This window comes from Neodiprion fabricii, chromosome 2 (genome assembly GCF_021155785.1).
Source record: "Neodiprion fabricii isolate iyNeoFabr1 chromosome 2, iyNeoFabr1.1, whole genome shotgun sequence".
Taxonomy (NCBI): domain Eukaryota; kingdom Metazoa; phylum Arthropoda; class Insecta; order Hymenoptera; family Diprionidae; genus Neodiprion; species Neodiprion fabricii.
Genome location: NC_060240.1, coordinates 2,154,486 through 2,172,939, shown reverse-complemented (window position 1 = coordinate 2,172,939; position 18,454 = coordinate 2,154,486). Strand labels below are relative to the sequence as shown.

Genomic DNA, 18,454 nt, shown 5'->3' with positions numbered 1-18,454 from the left:
TTTTTATGAATAATTAAGGTATTTTCTGTACGTTGTTTCTTCATTAATTCATGGCATCTATAAATCTTTGTGAAATGATAATTATTATTATTACGTGTGCAAAAAAATGTAACGCATTCACGTCTATGTTTACTTTCGTTTGTAGCATGGCTTGTAAGATTTTCTGCTTCTCTGTTGCGGTGGTACCTGGATATGAAGGAACAACACAAAAAAAAAAAAAAAAAAAAAACCGCGTGAAAATCCGTTTAAATCATAACGTCAGTGGAGTTCATGTGGATAGCATATCGTCTTACCACAGCAATTGCAGATGATGTTGAGCCGGTATTTTCTGTCCTATCTGTTTGACTTAATTTTACAGCGTCAGTCTTATTAGACTGACTCAACTTTTCGTACTCGCGTTCTATTTCTGTAATCTGAATAAACAAGATAAAACCATTGGTTGTTTTTCGTGCGCAATACAAGAATTTAATCAAGGTATGGAATCTACTTACTGCTTGCATTCCGTCAATACTACTTAAGTCGGAAGATATTTCTAACTGTGCCATTTCAGTCCCAGTCGGACTATGAACGGGTGTCGATGAAATTATACTTCCCTGTAAATGACAGTAATGCAATATCCTATCTAGTTTAAACGTTATGCAGGTCGTTGCGAGATATTTTAAATTATTCAAATCATTCGGAGTGTTCAATATCCAACGTTTAAAAATACGATGATCGGTTATACTCAAATATGTTACCTCGGGTCTAGCGAAACTCATTCCGAGGAGTGGACTTGAGACAATCGACAGCGACGTCCCCGTGTTCGTCATTTGCTTCGCCTCTTCAATTTTTTGCAATTTGGTACGAAGATCGTTGTTTCGTTCTCTGGCAGTAGAGTATTTGGCTTTAAGATCGACAAATTTGGATTGCAATTCCACTAACTTCAAATCTTCTATTTCTTTTTGTTTATTTAATTCTTGTTCTTTCAAACCATTCTGCTCAAGCTTCAGCTTTTCAACTGATATCTGATTTTGGAGAATATCGATTTTCGCTTTTTGTTCTTGGATCTCTTTTGCATGGTCAGCTACTTGGCATTGCTCCGCCAAGTTTGTTTTTATCTGATTAAGAAACTCATGATTAAACTTAAAATCAAGTGTAATAGTGAATAAATGAAAAGAAAAGGTTCAATTCTTACCTTCAGTTTTTTTTTATACTCCAATTCGTTGTGCTTCTTTTTATTTTGCAAATTTATCAGCGTTTTTGAACAATCGGCAATTTTACAATCCTTTTCTTCAATAGTCTTCTCATACTGATTCAATTGTACAGAATATTTCGCTTCTTTATTGGCGAGTTCTGAATCGAGTTTGGTGACATAGTCGGATACATTCTTCAAATCATGCTCGGATGTAGCAAGTTGTCTGTTCATTTCGGATATGTTTCTAAGCTTTTGATTTTGCGTTATTTCCCATGTTTCAAATTCTGATTTAGCCCGACAGTTTTGATCTTTCAGCGCTGTTAACTGTACGTTTAGGCTCTCATAATTCAAAGACAATTCTTCTTGCTCCGTCAAGGCATTACTTAAATCGGCGTTCAGTTTTGATGACTAAAATGAAGTTAGATTTTAATGCAAGGAAAATAGTGCGAGGAAATCTTGGCGGTAATTATTACACTATAAGTAATACGTACCTCGCCGTCTTTATTTTGTAACTTTACAGTCAATCTGTTCATTTCGTCAACAGCTTTGACATCAGTTTCAGATAAATTTTTATTATCCTCGGTAATTTTAATGAGTTCTTCGGACGTTTTTGCGACCTTCGATCTTAAATCCTCCAATTGATTTCTAAATTTGAATACATGCACATGTATGAGTTATGATTACCAAGGGTACAATAAATGTCAGCATTGTCGTCGACTTACACGATAAATTACCTGCACTCAGCTAATTCTGAATCTTTTTCTGAAATTGACGCAAAATGTGAGCTATTTGATTCAAGAAGTTCAGTGTTCAATTTCGCTTCTTCTTCCTCCAGCTCACAGCAAGTGGTAGTCAAGTATTTGATCTGTTCCTTATACTGGGCGGACGTAGCTTGCTGCGCTTCACATTTTGAGCGATACTCGTCAACCTTTTTTAAAATTCCTTCATTTTCCTGAAGACAAGAAGATCGATTTGATCTAATTATAAACTTTTCGTAAAAATTTCGTTAGATGCGGATAAAAACGTACAGAAAATGCGTGAAAACCTGCAAAAAGAAAAACAGAAAACTAATTCTATGGCTATTTTTTCTACGATTTTTGGTACAGTTTCACTACGTTTCTACTACTATCTTCATCTAACGGAATTTTACACCAGACCTAAGTTTCTTTAAAAACCAACTCTGGATTTGAAAATAATATTTGCGAGACACGTACAACTTCCAATTTCGACTGCTCCTCTATTTCCAATTTCAATTTTGTTTCAATATTCGTTTTGATTTCAGATATTTTACTCATCTCTTCGGCGTGTTTTACCCGATTTTCATTATATGTTTTTTCAGCCATCTCCTGTTTAAGATCAACTTCAGAATTAAGGCGAGTCAAATCGGATAATTGATCTTCGAGCTGTTGATATCTAGTTTCATCGATCAACGATTGCCTGTTTAACATTGCCAATTGCTCTACCAATTCCTTTGTTTCAGTTTCACCTTCAAATGACAATGATGAAAAATAACGTTGGTCGGTTGTCAGAGTCAAAGTTTATGAAGGTGAAAGTAAAGTGAGAAGATTACGGTATTTATCAAACGATTCGGTCAGAATATTCTTAGTCTCCTGCTGCTTTAGTTTAGCGTTATTATACAATTTTGCCAGGTCATCTTCGACCTCCTCGCATTCAGTGAGCGTGTTCTCTGCGCTCTCGAAGTGCTCCTCTGCGACAGCCATCAAGTCGAAAACGACATTTTGCCTGTCAAAAAGAATGGAATCAGTACGAAATAATTAATATGGTATGTCAATATCATACACAACTTGTAATAAGTTATAGTCGCTATTTGATAGGACTTTGATTACGGCACCAACATGTATAAGTATATTAGGGTGGTCCTTATTTTGGTCATGTCGGAATTTCTTCACACTCATCGCCCCAAAAGTGATCAACATATATATATCAACATATATATATATATATATATATATATATATATATATATATATATATATATATATATATATATATATATATATATATATATTGTAACGTGGCGTTTCAGAGTCGCCCGTCACAAGGGCACACAACCGCTATTATTTTTAGTTTACGCGTCCTCAGCAGGGTACTCCAACCGAACTCGATACAAAATAGGCGATAACTACTTTTTAACTAATTCTTTTTTGTAAATTCTTTATTTCGCGCTTCGGCGCAAGCTAACAAGGTACTTGGACGACAACGATCCCGATCAACAAGGGACCACTATCTACCGTTTGCAGCTCTCGACGACTTCGCCTACTGACGGTCTCATCAGACTACACTGACTACCTTGGTGCACCTTTATATACACCTGGGGTAGCATCCACCCGAACCTTCCGTATCGCCTCGACTGCCGGTGAACAGGGAGATAAAAATCCTTCCGGCGGCCGAGGGCACCGTTTCTCGAAGAGGAACCAGCCGCCAGCTCTATCGGATGCCGTAAGGGTGGCGTGAAGGGCAGACCGTAGCCTGCCATCCTCCGACTTACCGGCCTGGTGCCGGACCGACCCCAAACCACTACGTCCAGGTTGATAAAGCCATCATTCTGAGGATCGACGCTGCCTTCCTATCGGCAGGGACTAATTGTGTGGGTCGTGGTCCACGGTTTGGCCAACCGTCTGACTGCACGACCTCAGGTACAGGCAGCTAGCTACTGCCTGTACAAAAGCCAGTGGAGGTGAACAATGAGGCGTCACTCTCCACCCGGTAACTTTGGCCGAGAGGCACCCTGTGTATGCCTCTGCCAAAGAAGTCCCCGATGATAGGCAGCCTGGACCGTAAACCGAGGGACAGCTTCGTTTTTCCGCATTCTCCCGATTATTCTCCCGATTTAAGCTACCGATACCTTTCGTTCTACCGCTATCGTTCTATCGTTTATTCTACCGAAAACCTTTATCCTTCTAAACTCTTTTCATTCTTTTTCCCTTCCTTCTCAGTTTTGCTAATATAACGTATAATTTAAATTAGAGTCAGTTTGTGTGCCTGAGGTCAACGGTCAAGGTAAGGCTTCTGCCTTTGAATTGTACCGTTACGAAGTGGCTCATAATTTCTATTCTTTCTTATGGTATTTATCGACTTTGTGTGAATCATGGTCCACGGCCTAGAGTTGCAGTAAGCCGCCGTGTGACTGCATCATTTCAGTCATTTATTATTTTCGTATCTGAGCGACCTCGTAACTGCCAAATAATTACTTCTCTTGTATTTATGATTTTTCTGATTATTTGTGAATCTCTATTACCCTGCTTCTGTATTTTCTATCGTATTTTGAGCCCGATTGGCTTCATATTTTATTCCATACTCTTTTTGTAATAGTAGTGTGCTTTATATTTTATTTCTGTCATTGTTTATTATATTTTTATTTATTTTTGTATCTATTGTATCGTATATCGAGTTCCTTGGAGTACAAGCGAGCGTAAAATCACCCCTAGATGTTACCGCACCTTTTTCTTTATTACTATTGACAATTTTATACTATTTTTGCCTGTTATTTATTTCTCCGTATTTTGTTAAATTAAGTTCTGTGAATTATTCTTTTGTATTGCGGTGTATTTTAGTGTATTTCTCTATTATGTAAACTCTCCGAAATTCTCACTCTCTCATAACTTTGTATTTTGGTATTCTCTCAAAAGTTATGTTTAGGAATTCATTATTTAATTCCTCGCGTACGTAATAATTATAAATTATCGAATCTACTGTTTACGACTAATTCTACCGAAGGCTACCTAGTCGATCGTTTGCCGACTTGGTAAATTGTTACTGAATGTCAATCTCTCATACTGGGTATAATTTATGGTAAATTTGTCGTATCATCTACCAAACTATCGTCACGTTGTTTTCTACCGATCGCAGTGAAGTTCTCTCGTTCTAATTGACAGAATAATAATTTTCGTAGCGTCATTTGCAACTTGGGTAAGATCACGTCGCCCAGTGACGTGTAGTTTTAAGTCAACTCTTGCATTATATCGCATCTCTCGACCTACGTCCATTTTTCTCTGTTAACACGTTGAGCGCCACGTCAGCCATCGGTGGCTGACACTAGACTTTCCGTTTAGGCCGCGTCAGCCATCGGTGGCTGTTATTTATTTTATTAACTACCGCTGTCGATACCATCTTATTTGCCTGTCTCAATCATGTAACCTTCTCGACAATATATGATCGATTGACCTGTTCATTTTCCTTTTGCCTGGAGTTTATTCTTTATTTTGTTATTTTCTTTAATTCTGGAATTACTGTTAGCTGCCTTGAATTCCGCCACTCTACCGGGATATACGCGATCGTACCTGTGCCTAGCCATACAACGGGTTCTCTTGTCACGAGCGCCGCACATTTACCCAAAACTGTAATATATTACCGATCATAACAATTATTATTTTTTCATTATTATTATCTTTCGAGACAAGGAAGCATAGTTTTAGTTAGTCCATATAAAATATCTTATTATAATCAGTTCGTGGTATAGCCAAGCGCAACGGCATAGTTGGACAGCCAGCAACGTCAGCGTCTTCGCGCCCGCCAGATCCCGGGTGTCATCAACACCGGGATGAGGCGAGCGCGAAATCACGCGCTTCGAGGATGACCGTTGCGAGGCGAGCCTTTGTTTGAAATTGCAAAGTCGGCAAAAAGCTCGCTCGCCGCCCGACGTTCCAAGGGGTGTCGGACGAGCGAGCGAAGACAGTCCCGTTAGAGACAGCATCAAACCAACATCTACGGAATCAGGCTCCTTCAGAGCTGTCGAGTAAAGAGTTATCAGTCTTGGGTCTCCGACGATCAGAGAGAGAATTCCCTGTAAATCTACACGCGGTCGTCCAAGCATCTCGCGTCGCGACATCAGTCTGTCAAGTTAGAATTAAGCGCAATACGCAAAGCCACAAGCTTCGGCACCTTCGAGGCCGAAGCAGAATCCACAAGTGAGAGTGCGAAAGAGCAAGAACGTGAGTAGCATAAGAACATAGTGTAAGCTTCCTTGTCTATAACCTTGCTGCTTCTAGTTATTTCATTAAACATTTCTACTTGCTTCCATTCAGAATACTGGTACAAAATAATTGAAATCCTTCAAACCATTTCCCACGGAACGCCCTGTAGAGGACGTTCACCTCCGAATCCACCAAAAATTAAATAAATAAACCTCGTTAATAACAAAGAGGGTGAAGTCGTCGCGTGCGAGACCGCTCCGCACGTGACACTCTATTTATCTCTTTTGTACGGTTTTGTGTTAATTTTATTGATTTGCATTATTGTTTGAAAATCGACGCTAACGCGTCTGGCGCACAACGTAATTATTTTGTTATAGTTTGATATTGCGGATCAGTGGAGAATCGCGCCAAAGTGTCAACGGTAAGTCCTCATCCGAGGGTAACAGAATCTAGCGTTACAATATATACATATATATATATATATATATATATATATATATATATATAATAAAAAAATTTCCCATAAAATAGGCGCAAGAATTTTTTTAGAATATATAATTTTAAAGAAATAAATAACTTTCTTAAAAAAATTTTAAATGAATGCATTTTTCCATATAAAAATTCGACTGCATGGCGGGCGTGTTAGAGTTGTCGGGCAAATTCAGGGTTGCGGTCAATTTTTTTCCTATATATATGGATTACTTTTGGGCGGTGAATGCGAAGAAATTCCGACATAACTAAAATAAGAATCACCCGAACAAGTATGAGGTGTGTGATGCAGTTGTGAGGTACTAGCAACAGCAGCAATAATCTTGTCAGTTGAAGGTAAATATTACCTTTTCGTAATTTCATCCCCCCTTTTAACTTGGTCTTGAATAATATTCTTCATTACGATCTTGCGTTCGACGGCCTTGGAAAGCCTTTGTTCCAAACCCTTGATTGTCAACTTAGCCTGCGCGAGTTGTTCTTCCATTTCCGTCAACTGCTGATGCTGCAGTACAAATTGTACGAATCGGAAACACATTAAAATGCGTGATTCAAATTTTCAATAATTATAATTCTATATACACGCGTTGATTGGACTTTTCACTTGTACTTACAAAAACTATAGTATATAAAGTGACTTTGTAACCCGGGAAAATCACATAGTAACTATTTTTAATTTTAAGAGCCAAATACTTCAGAATAAAAAAATTCTCGTTCACCTGATCATCGTCAACTAAAATTAATTCACCCTGCGTCGCATTATTATTCCATATCTCCAATAAACTTTGTAGATTATTGGCCAATGGATCATCCACGTCTTGAGAGCTACTCATTACGACCTCCTGAGACATAGGCTGCCCTTCAATCTGAGTCAGATTCATGGTTGGCGTCTGGTTTTCAATTCTACTCCAACTGCTAGTGTGGCCGGCAATTTTTTGCGTTGACGAAGGATTGTCGCTTTGGTCAATAGCATTTATCGCTTTTCTTTTCTATATTTTTTGGAAAAATCGTTCAGAAACTACGACAGCCGGTAATTAAATAATAAAGTTATAAAACGAAATAGTCTCTAGATTTGAGAAAAAAATGCAAAGAGAATACGTTACGTACGCTTCCTGCAACAGAGACAGACTTCGGATCATACTCGCTATACGATCGTTTCTCCATAGTAAATTATACAGCAGGCTCGCTTTAAATGAGTTTGATTAAACTTGAAGTTTCGTCTAATCTCTTTTTTCTCTCCACTCTCTTGATTTCAAATTATTATGCAACTCGACCGCAAAGCGTGAAAGTCGTTATGTTCGAATTGCAGCTTCAAACTGATTCTGAGTACCCAGAATCCTCAGATTTGAGTTTCTGCACTCTGAATATGGCTCTTTGATATGAAAAAATAAGACAATCGCGGTATCAAGCGCGCGATCGAGAGCTATCGATTGCGACTAGTGTTTTAAAATTCAAATTATCAATACGATCATGTCTAATCGGTTGGTAGATATTTACTTTCTTGCTAACTTCAGGGGTTAAGTTTTTTGCACTTTCTCTGCATTTTACCATACATATCATAGTCCATTAACTCAGAACAGACAAATCAGATTCCTCGACTATACATTAATTTCGATTCTCAATACTTGTATGGCATCAACAATTGATTAATTACATACACTTTACTTGATCATTATTGTTAATTTTCGTCTTATGTCATCAAACTGCAGATAAGCAGTACATGATAAAAATATTCATGATTAATTATTTCATTGCAAGCAATTGGTTTAGAAATACATAGCCGGAGGCTCTTCGTAACAACCCATTGTCGGAAAAATAATCTGTACTTTCTACGACCTGTAAAAGTACTCAATATTCATTACTTGTATTGACCGAAGATCCGTTTTACGTATATCAAATAATACGTTGAAAAACGAGTTCTACATACATCGTATGTATAGTGACGCCGAGCCAAAAATTACCAAATAAATAAATACATAAGTAAATAAACGTCCTTTACATCATAAAATGCTTGATCTGTAACCAAATCCGTGGGAATAATTGTAAATCGATGAGGATACGATACGATCATATCGGGATACGTGAAACGTGGTGAATAAAACTCGGCGTTCCTAAAAATCAATTAGGCACATTAACCAGTCCCTGTCTAGGCGCGGTTTTCACAAAACACCTGGTTTGAAACTCGTGGTAAATCGATGATATATACGTTCACAGCGCATGTTAGCAACCGTCGAGGATGCTGGGCTGCGTCTTCGGTCCTCCCACTTTCGGCACTCCGCGTCCTCGAATCCGGGGGTAGACATAATTTAAGTCGCTTTCATTGACCAAGGAAAGGGTACGGTATATATATATATATATATATGTATATATAGATCGCGCAGATCGCGGAAGCGAGAGCCGCGAACGTTGGGCAAGAATTTTGGAAGAAAAGGAGAGGGAAGGAAGAAAAACGGAAGGGACGAAACTGAAAGAAATCTACTCGTCCCGTACATTGCCGAGATGAAGGACCACGAAGCTGCGCCTCCGTGTCAGAGAAAACCGACGAAACTTCGAAATCTCATATACAAAACAGAAGCGTTCGATTCTCTTCACAGCAACAATGCCGAGGTTCGGATATAATCTTAGAATTATATCAAATGATTTTTTTTTTAATATAAATTATATATATCGATCGCAACAAATTAACCCTCGATAATTCCTTCTTATTCTCAATGTGAGAATCTTAACAAGAAATAATCACACTGATCGTCGGTTATACTTTAGCAATTATATTGGCTTATATCGTTCAATTTTGAAATTGAATTTACATCCAAAAGACGAGAATTAGACTTTTTCTTTTTTTTTTTTTTAATTCTCATATTTTACGAACATTTACACAACTTCATATCGTAGATTTGAATCCCCAGACACGGTACAATTTTTTTATTCTTCGTTCATAAGTCATTCGTATATCAGCGGGAAAAATCGATAGAATTTTACCATTTCAAATAAATTCAGTAAAATGGAAAAAATTTTCTTCACGTTTTGATTTTCATTTTGATCCTTCAATTAACATATATAAAGTTTAAAATACACACCTTTGTATTACTTGTTCATTTCGTCGTAATAATTCTTTTGTTTTTTTAAAAATTTTTTCATCATCCTTTGTCGATGAGATTAAATTAAGCAAAGAAAACATTGAATGGTACACGAATTAGAAAACTGTTTAGTCCTTACAATTTATGCATGCACATGCATACCCATTCATTGCTTGGTAGTGATTGTTAACAGGAACGTGATCGAACATTGATGTATAAAATTATCTGTACGTGTAATTGTAGAAGCAGAAGCTGTTAAGATTAAATGAACATTTTAACTGCTTTAGAATATCACATACTCACCCATCATGATTGAAATTCATTGTTCACGGTATCCTTGCGTTTTATCTGAACCATATTATACAATATCAGTACTTACATACAGTAAAAAGGATATAAAAAATATTTGCCAATGTTAGTGTAACATTGCTTTTTCAAATGAATTATACGTATACGTACTTAGTGTGTACCGTACATTTGAAAGTAAACAATATTATGATCGTTGCCAGAAAAACTAATGTCTTCAATGGTTATAGCGTTTACAGGAAACGGATGTAATAACGCTTGAAACTTCAAATTTGTCACTCCGCTATATTACACATCAACATTAAACTCGATAACATCGCTAAATTTATTTTCCAGAAAACGCATTGCTCCAGTGAAGTCTGTTTGGGCAGCATAATGTCTTTGCCTAATCACAGCACAGAGCCACGTTCAAAAGATGAAATTCTAGTACATGCTAAAGATTTTCTCGATCAATACTTTGCGTCGATTAGACGGTAATGTATCTGAAAACAGATTACATATGTTTTTTAAAACCTAATTACGGTATCAATATTGAATATCTGTGTAAACACCTTAAGTCTCAATGCGCTCAATTCGATGTGTAGATTGAACAGCGATGCGCACCGATCACGCTGGGAAAGCATACGGCGAGAAGTGTTGGGCGCGAGTACGTACCAACTCACAGAAACAGAGTTGGTGTATGGAGCAAAATTGGCCTGGAGAAATGCGGCTCGTTGCATTGGACGGATTCAGTGGTCAAAACTGCAGGTTCGGTGATTTTTGCTGAAAAAATTTAGAAAAGCTATGAATGCTTTGCATATGTATAATATCTTGAAATAATAAAATTCACCAGGTTTTTGACTGTCGATATGTGACAACCACTAGTGGCATGTTTGAGGCACTCTGCAACCACATCAAGTACAGTACAAACAAGGGAAATATCAGGTGAATAATCATTTGATGCATTTGACTTATAAAATACTAACACAAATTTAATTCTCACTGTATTGTAGATCAGCAATCACCATCTTTCCACAACGAACCGACGGCAAGCATGATTATAAAGTCTGGAATCAACAGCTCATTAGCTACGCTGGTTACAAAAACGCTGATGGTACAATCACGGGAGATCCAGTAAACGTAGAATTTACAGAGGTTTGTCAGGAATAAATGATATTTCCAAAAAGATTCAAGCAATTTTCCATTTCATCTCTATCGTGATTGAAGTATAATTGTAAATCACTTTCTTAGCTCTGCATGAAGCTTGGATGGCGGGGTTCTGGAACAAGATTTGATATATTGCCACTAGTGTTATCAGCGAATGGACACGATCCTGACTACTTTGACATTCCGACTGAACTTGTACTTGAAGTTTCTCTCAGCCATCCGACGTAACTATTATACCTTTTATCGAACAAGTTTTTCACAGACACTTGCAGTAAGATGATTCCAAATTTGGATATTTTTCACTGTACAATCTTCAAATGCCTTTCAGATACGAGTGGTTCGAAAAATTAAATCTCAAGTGGTTTGCAGTACCAGCTGTTTCTGGTATGATATTCGATTGTGGTGGACTGGAATTCACTGCCGCGCCATTCAACGGATGGTACATGAGCACAGAAATAGGCTCTCGAGATCTTTGCGACATTCAGCGTTACAATATGTTGGAGGTAAATTAGACTAGATGTTGAGTTTATTTCATCGCAACTATGCATATATTTTGCACGTGTTTCAGACTATCGCAACTCATATGGGCCTGGATACCAGAACAGCGAGTTCACTGTGGAGAGACAAAGCTATGATAGAGGCAAATGTCGCGGTGCTTCACAGTTTTCAGGTGCGTCATTCAATTCCAAATCTTCAATGTTGAAGTAGCCTGAGTTATAACAGTTGCTTTCATGAATTTTAGATGAAAAATGTAACAATTGTCGATCATCATACGGCCTCAGAATCGTTCATGAAACATTATGAAAATGAAATGCGTCTACGCAACGGTTGTCCAGCAGATTGGCTGTGGATTGTTCCGCCTATTTCTGGCTCAGCTACTCCAGTATTTCACCAAGAAATGGCATTATACTATCTTAAACCATCGTACGATTATCAGGTGATGATACAGAAAGTCTCATTCTATTGTTACTGCTAATTTTCGCGAGTATGGATAAAAATTACAATTCGCAAAATTTTAGGACCCTGCCTGGAAAACTCATCAGTGGAAGAAAGGACGAGACAAGAAATCGTTTTCAAAAAAACCGAGGAGAAAGTTTCATTTTAAGCAAATAGCTAGGTACGATAGTTAATGTTCAATATTTATTTGACCTTTTGAAAATTCCTTTCAAGCTGGCGCTCTGACATCGTGCAATCATTTTTTGTTACAGAGCTGTGAAATTCACGTCAAAATTATTTGGACGAGCTTTATCCCGTCGAATTAAAGCCACGGTACTTTTTGCTACTGAAACAAAAACATCAGAAATGTACGCGGTAAAACTTGGAGAGCTTCTTGGGCATGCGTTTCATTCTCAGGTGAATAAAAAATAAATAAAAGATGCTCTTGAAATCTCACCTGATAATTGACTGAAATATACCAGTTTCACTAAATTTTCTACAGGTTCACTGCATGGCAGATTACGACATCAGCAATATTGAACACGAAGCATTATTGTTGGTCATTACATCTACTTTTGGAAATGGTGATCCGCCTGAAAATGGAGAAGTGAGTAATTATTCATCCATGAGAATATATGTTACTTCCTATAATCAAATTTTTTACATCTTTCAGGCATTCGCTCAAAACTTGTACGCGATGAAGATGAATGAAACCTACTCAAACAATGAAAATAAGATCAGGTACTTTGCTTCCATTCTTTCACTGCTATCAAAGATTCATCTGATGCAACTGGTAAAAAATTGCTCTGAATTTAATCTTACTATAAAATTATTATTATATTCTCAGCCTGGCAACTTCCAAGTCGTTTATAAAGGCAAACAGCCAGACAGAATTAGGAAGTTCTAAGAAATTAGACCGGTTGGATTCCCTTCGTGGCTCCTTCACCGAATCTCAAGCCGAGGATACTTTTGGGCCATTAAGCAATGTCAGGTTCGTTGATACGAACTTGATGCATAAAATGAGACGCGAATTGATGTGTAATTTTACAATTACTTTCCATTATAGGTTTGCAGTTTTTGCATTGGGATCATCAGCATATCCAAACTTTTGCGCTTTCGGACGTTACGTGGATAATCTGCTTGGTGAACTAGGGGGCGAACGTCTGCTGCGCTTGGCACAGGGAGACGAGATGTGTGGACAGGAACAGGCTTTCAGGAAATGGGCGGCAGATACATTTACGGTTTGTAAAAAATTGACAGTTGCATTCGGCTCCTAAATTCAAAATATAAAGACATTATTAGCCGAATAAAAAGTAATTTCACTTTAACCTATTCTGATATCGTATTTCACTTTTCAGGTCGCATGTGAAACATTTTGCTTGGATGATGATGAGACTTTGTTAGAAGTTGCCCTGTCATTGGGCTCCGACGTTTTATCACCAGCCGCAGTGCGCTTTGTTGAGGCTGACCCACAGCCAATTGCTACAGGTAAATTTCTCTATATTTTACCCTCAACCCTCCCTGACAATAATATGTTTTACATTTCAGCATTGAAGAAGTGCCATTCGAGAAACGTCATGTCGTGCAACATGTTACGAAAAACTAATTTGAACGGCAGTAACTCTAGGTAAGCAAATTTGGGATACAGTTAGAAATTGGTTGAACTTTAGTACAAGTGTAATAATGTTCGTTCTCCCATCTTTAGTGGTGTTACATTATTGCTTGAACTTGACGAAATTGCTGGAATGGAATTGAAATACAAGCCAGGCGATCACTTGGGTGTTTTTGCATGCAACAGAGCTCAACTTGTTGATAGTATTATAGAGCGTCTTCAGACCAATGTAGATCCGGACATATCGATTGAATTGCAAATGCAGAAGCAGTCTCACACTCCAAATGGTTCGTTGTATTTGCGTCGAGATACATTACAAAACAAATTTCACGATTGACTTATTTTTGAACATGCAGGCATTGTGAAAACTTGGATGCCACATGAACGCTATCTGCCAAACTCGTTACGAATGTTGCTAACAAGATTTTTGGACATAACTACCCCACCAACTCCAAATCTTTTGCGATATTTTGCATCAATAGCAACAAACCCAGAAGAACAAGCGCAGCTCACTGAACTAGCGACTGTACGTAAGAAAAATCTCAACAATAATAACAATCATATGTTTTAGAAAATTTCGTATTTTCTACTACTAATCTTACCAGAGATTTGACAAAATATCTGCTTTTTTTTTTCTACATCAGAATTCAACGGCATACGAGGATTGGCGTCACTGGAAATTCCCAAATCTTTTAGAAGTTCTCCAAGAGTTTCCATCTGTTAGACCACTCGCATCACTTTTGATTCTTCAGCTTACACCTTTGCAGCCAAGATTTTACAGTATTTCATCATCACCTAATGTCCATCAGGGACAAATACATCTCACAGTTGCCGTTGTTCAGTACAAGACCCAAGATGGTACAGGGCCAATGCATTATGGAGTTTGTTCAAATTATCTCCACCAGTTGGCAGATGGCGAATCACTTTACGTTTTCGTTCGAAGGTCAATACAGAGAAAAATGCAGAAAAGAAACAGTCTTTTATATTTATATATTTAATACGGACAACTTTTCAGTGCGCCAAACTTCTACATGCCATTGGATAAAAGAGCACCGATGATACTCGTTGGCCCAGGAACCGGGATTGCACCATTCCGTGGATTCTGGCATCACAGACTTTCAGAAATGAGGCTCTCCAAAGGTAGAGAACTTTCAAATTAAATCCATCACCATTGCCTTCAGCTTGACTGCAAATTCTATTAAATTTTCGTTGCAGACATAAAAGTAGGGAAGACCTGGTTGTTCTTTGGGTGTCGGCAACGGGATTTAGATTTGTACAGAGAGGAAAAGAACGCGATGCTTAAAGCTGGTATATTGGACAAAGTATTTCTCGCATTATCGCGCGAGCCTGGAGTGAAGAAGGTAAATTTAAGATTGGACACAGCTGATTAAATACTTAAGTGGTAAATGACTAGAGTCAGAAACATATCATAAATTTTACAGACTTACGTCCAGGATTTGATTCAAGCAGAGGCTTCTCAGATATTTGGGATGCTAGTACATGAGCAAGGCCATTTTTATGTGTGTGGTGATTGCACAATGGCAGAGGACGTTTATCAAACTTTGAAACAGATTATTCAGACACATGGCAGGCTCAGTAATAAGGAAGTTGAGGCTTATATGCTATCCTTGAGGGTAATGCCATATTTTACAGATGATAATTTAACGGAAAAAACTTCTCTCGCAATCTATTATAGAAACAATCCTTTCGTCAATCTGCAATCAATCTCTCTAATTTTATAACAGCATGCCAATGTGATCAGTAAATATATTACCTAATATACAAATACTTCATAACACTTGAATGTCAATTTTTGTCAGGATGAAAATCGATACCACGAGGACATATTTGGTATAACTCTACGTACTGCTGAAGTGCACAATCGATCGCGAGAGACAGCGAGAATCAGAATGGCATCGGAACCGTGAAGAAAGTAATAAACTAATTAAATCTTGCACTTTAGTAGACTTAGAGATAGGCAAATTTTACTATAATAATATCAAATCTCTTTCTGCATATCTTACAAGAATGTTATATTTCAAATAATAAATTACAATCTTTGAATCTCAATACACGGTTAATTTATTTTTATACCGTTACTCATAGAACTAAATTTCACCTTATGATAAATAAGTAATGTTCATTGCATATTAATACTGGTCATTAACTTTGTAGAAATTTTACACGGATTCGTTAATAACAAGTATGCCGACGTAACAATCGTGAAATTGTAAGTTTTTTCTACGTATCCATCAAACATAGAGTATAAGTATGTCAGAAGAGCGTTACAATAAGTTTAAATTATAACTGGAGAAAAATTAACATTTCAAAAAGTACCGAATCACTTTAGTGATGCTTTTGATATTTTATGTACATACATATATAAATACATGCATACATACCATGGTATACGTATACATTGCTTGCACATTTATACGTCTATGCACGACAATACTGTGCACAAATAACTCTTATATCTGACTAATTCCTACAAGCAATACTCAATTGTGCAGAGCAGTAGTGTTGAGACCCGGTTCACCCTTTTCTATAACACCAGCTAACAACTTCTTTATCTCTGCAATTGCCTTACCAGGATTCAGCCCCTAGTTGAAAAGAATTTATTCATTTCATAAAAACCAATATTCAAATATTTAAACTTTTGAGAGTAATGATCTTTTTAATGTTTTTTTTTATTTTTTGCATGATTTGATATTTTTATTTCAATTTTATAGGCTTTCCATAATCCTCACTGATTTCCTATTACCCGATTCAATAATGTTCACTGCAAACAGACTTACCTTAGGGCATGTTCGACTGCAATTCATAATTGTATGGCAACGGTAGACTGAGAACGGGTCTCTTAGTTTCTCGAGACGTTCCTTGGATAAATCATCTCTTGAGTCGATGATCCACCGGTAAGCCTGTATCGTTGCGCAAAGGGTGAGACCAACGCCATTTCAATTAATCACGACATAATTACCTGCATCAAAACTGCCGGGCCTAAATATTTGTCTCCATTCCACCAATAAGACGGGCAAGAAGTACTGCAGCACGCGCATAAAATGCACTCGTATAGACCATCCTGTAATATAATATTACATTGGTTATTTTCTGAAGGATACACTTTGTAATAAATTAATAGATGACATGCGCTATAGATTGGCGGAATACTCACCAACTTTTTACGATCGTCAACACTTTGCAGGTATTGCTGAGTACCACTTTCTTTAGCATCTTTACGTTGGAGCCATGGCTGTATACTGCGGTACTGAGAGTAAAAGTGGTTCATGTCTGGCACCAAGTCTTTTACGACATACATATGAGGCAATGGATAGATCTTGGTTCTCTTGCTAAGGTTTGTGTCAATCTTGCTATATAAAAATGTTGGAGTCAAGAACAAGAACTCACGCAGGCACAGATAAAAATCTTCAAGCATTGTGAAAGTCATACCTAATACAGGCAAGAGTGTTCGTTCCACCGATGTTCATTGCACAAGAACCGCAGATTCCCTCCCGACATGAACGGCGGAAAGTCAAAGTTGGATCGACCTCATTTTTAATCTTAATCAAAGCATCTAATACCATGGGACCACAACTGAAAAAATTTTTATGTCATTAATAACCAAAGAAATGAAATATTGCAGATAAAAGTTACTTGTGTATTAAGGTTGTTAGGATCGATATAGGCAGTTCAAGGAAATTAGTTTCACAGGTAATTGCATCCAGAGGAATGACGACAAAAGGATATCACAAAATCTGCAAATGAATAAGATGATGATTATCGTGTAATGTTTTGCAGGTTGTGGTAAATTTCAAAAACGTTAATATATTGAATAAATCTGATTTGTAAGAAAACAATACTGGAATCTTACGAATTCAAGTCAACTTTGTAATCTTGCATGTCCGGTTTCTCATCAGGCTTGTCGGGATTCCATCGGTAAATGCTGAAAGTCTTCAATCTGGCTTCAGCATTTTGGACCGTGGATGAATGCAATCCACGAACCTGTGAAATGGATTCAAATTGATAATGAGAAGAACGAGTGAGAGGTTATAAATAAAACGAACAGTAAATAAATTGCGACTCATCAACTGAGGTATTCAACTGTTGGCATGCTGCTGAAAGTTCCTATGTTTTCAGATTTATATTTGGAAATTTTGTTTGCGAGATAAAGCGTAACTTATGTTGTCATTGGTTAAAGCCCAACCTAAAATTCTAACTACGATGTAGCACCGCATTCCGGGCGAAGTTATACAGGAAAATATTGAGTCAACAACGGTTTAATTATCACAAGTGAAAACACTCGGCTTTAATTTTAAACCGATGATAACAGTCTGCTGAATAAATACAGTACAAAATAACTTTGATTACGAGTCTGAAAACAACTATAGTAGGCAGTCAACGTAGTAGGTGGGTATCTGTTATGTCATGACAGGGTTGAAAAAAGGATGAAATTTTGCAAAACTTCAAAACGAATAGTAGGAGAAAAAATCACGTGAATTTCTAAGTCCCAATTAGCAAAACAGCACCAAGTATTACGTACCTGTCGAATGACATTTCGGCAATTTGTCGGGAAAATCTTTGCCATTTTTACGTCCGCCTACCGCAATTCACAAACTGCCACTAGAACGTTGCGTAATCAGTGCGAACTCATCACTAATCGAGAATGTCGAAATATCGAAATATCGTTGCGCGGCGCGTGATTTGAATCACATTAGAAACGCTGTGAATTTCTAAACGTAAGTTAATACGGATACGATAGCTGAGTATGTATTCGATCTTAAAA

At 37.4% G+C, this 18,454-nt stretch overlaps 3 protein-coding genes and 1 long non-coding RNA gene across 6 annotated transcripts; 1 reads left to right on the top strand and 3 right to left on the bottom strand.

The window, feature by feature from the left end:
* Window positions 1–15: 15 nt before the first annotated feature.
* On the bottom strand, window positions 16–7,805 carry LOC124176882 (WEB family protein At5g16730, chloroplastic-like). Its single transcript, XM_046558708.1, has 12 exons — window positions 7,702–7,805; window positions 7,314–7,583; window positions 6,945–7,099; window positions 2,745–2,917; window positions 2,389–2,660; window positions 1,909–2,126; window positions 1,666–1,819; window positions 1,175–1,582; window positions 738–1,097; window positions 492–593; window positions 294–413; window positions 16–186 (listed from the first exon to the last, which is right to left on the bottom strand). The coding sequence occupies exons 1-12, from the start codon at window positions 7,756–7,758 to the stop codon at window positions 130–132; spliced, it is 2,346 nt and encodes a 781-aa protein (XP_046414664.1). The 5' UTR covers window positions 7,759–7,805; the 3' UTR covers window positions 16–129.
* A 1,090-nt stretch (window positions 7,806–8,895) lies between these two features.
* On the top strand, window positions 8,896–15,989 carry LOC124176066 (nitric oxide synthase, salivary gland). The gene is made up of 24 exons (XM_046556883.1): window positions 8,896–9,201; window positions 10,314–10,450; window positions 10,562–10,724; window positions 10,810–10,901; window positions 10,970–11,111; window positions 11,208–11,347; window positions 11,452–11,626; window positions 11,692–11,793; window positions 11,866–12,060; window positions 12,143–12,240; window positions 12,332–12,476; window positions 12,562–12,666; window positions 12,733–12,800; window positions 12,907–13,050; window positions 13,126–13,300; window positions 13,418–13,547; window positions 13,608–13,686; window positions 13,765–13,958; window positions 14,028–14,197; window positions 14,316–14,614; window positions 14,687–14,811; window positions 14,887–15,032; window positions 15,114–15,305; window positions 15,492–15,989. The coding sequence occupies exons 1-24, from the start codon at window positions 9,094–9,096 to the stop codon at window positions 15,597–15,599; spliced, it is 3,432 nt and encodes a 1,143-aa protein (XP_046412839.1). The 5' UTR covers window positions 8,896–9,093; the 3' UTR covers window positions 15,600–15,989.
* Window positions 9,643–12,643, bottom strand: LOC124176095. Of its 3 annotated transcripts, none has more exons than XR_006869299.1 (4): window positions 12,517–12,643; window positions 10,960–11,235; window positions 10,529–10,739; window positions 9,643–10,019 (listed from the first exon to the last, which is right to left on the bottom strand). It is a non-coding gene; the product is annotated as an uncharacterized LOC124176095 (long non-coding RNA). The 3 variants fall into 3 exon arrangements; XR_006869297.1 differs by having other exon boundaries at window positions 9,997–10,459; XR_006869298.1 differs by lacking the exon at window positions 12,517–12,643 and adding an exon at window positions 11,361–11,501 and having other exon boundaries at window positions 9,997–10,459.
* Window positions 15,688–18,347, bottom strand: LOC124176090 (succinate dehydrogenase [ubiquinone] iron-sulfur subunit, mitochondrial-like). Its single transcript, XM_046556935.1, has 7 exons — window positions 18,212–18,347; window positions 17,543–17,673; window positions 17,122–17,265; window positions 16,847–17,042; window positions 16,652–16,753; window positions 16,470–16,592; window positions 15,688–16,274 (listed from the first exon to the last, which is right to left on the bottom strand). The coding sequence occupies exons 1-7, from the start codon at window positions 18,254–18,256 to the stop codon at window positions 16,173–16,175; spliced, it is 843 nt and encodes a 280-aa protein (XP_046412891.1). The 5' UTR covers window positions 18,257–18,347; the 3' UTR covers window positions 15,688–16,172.
* Window positions 18,348–18,454: the final 107 nt, after the last annotated feature.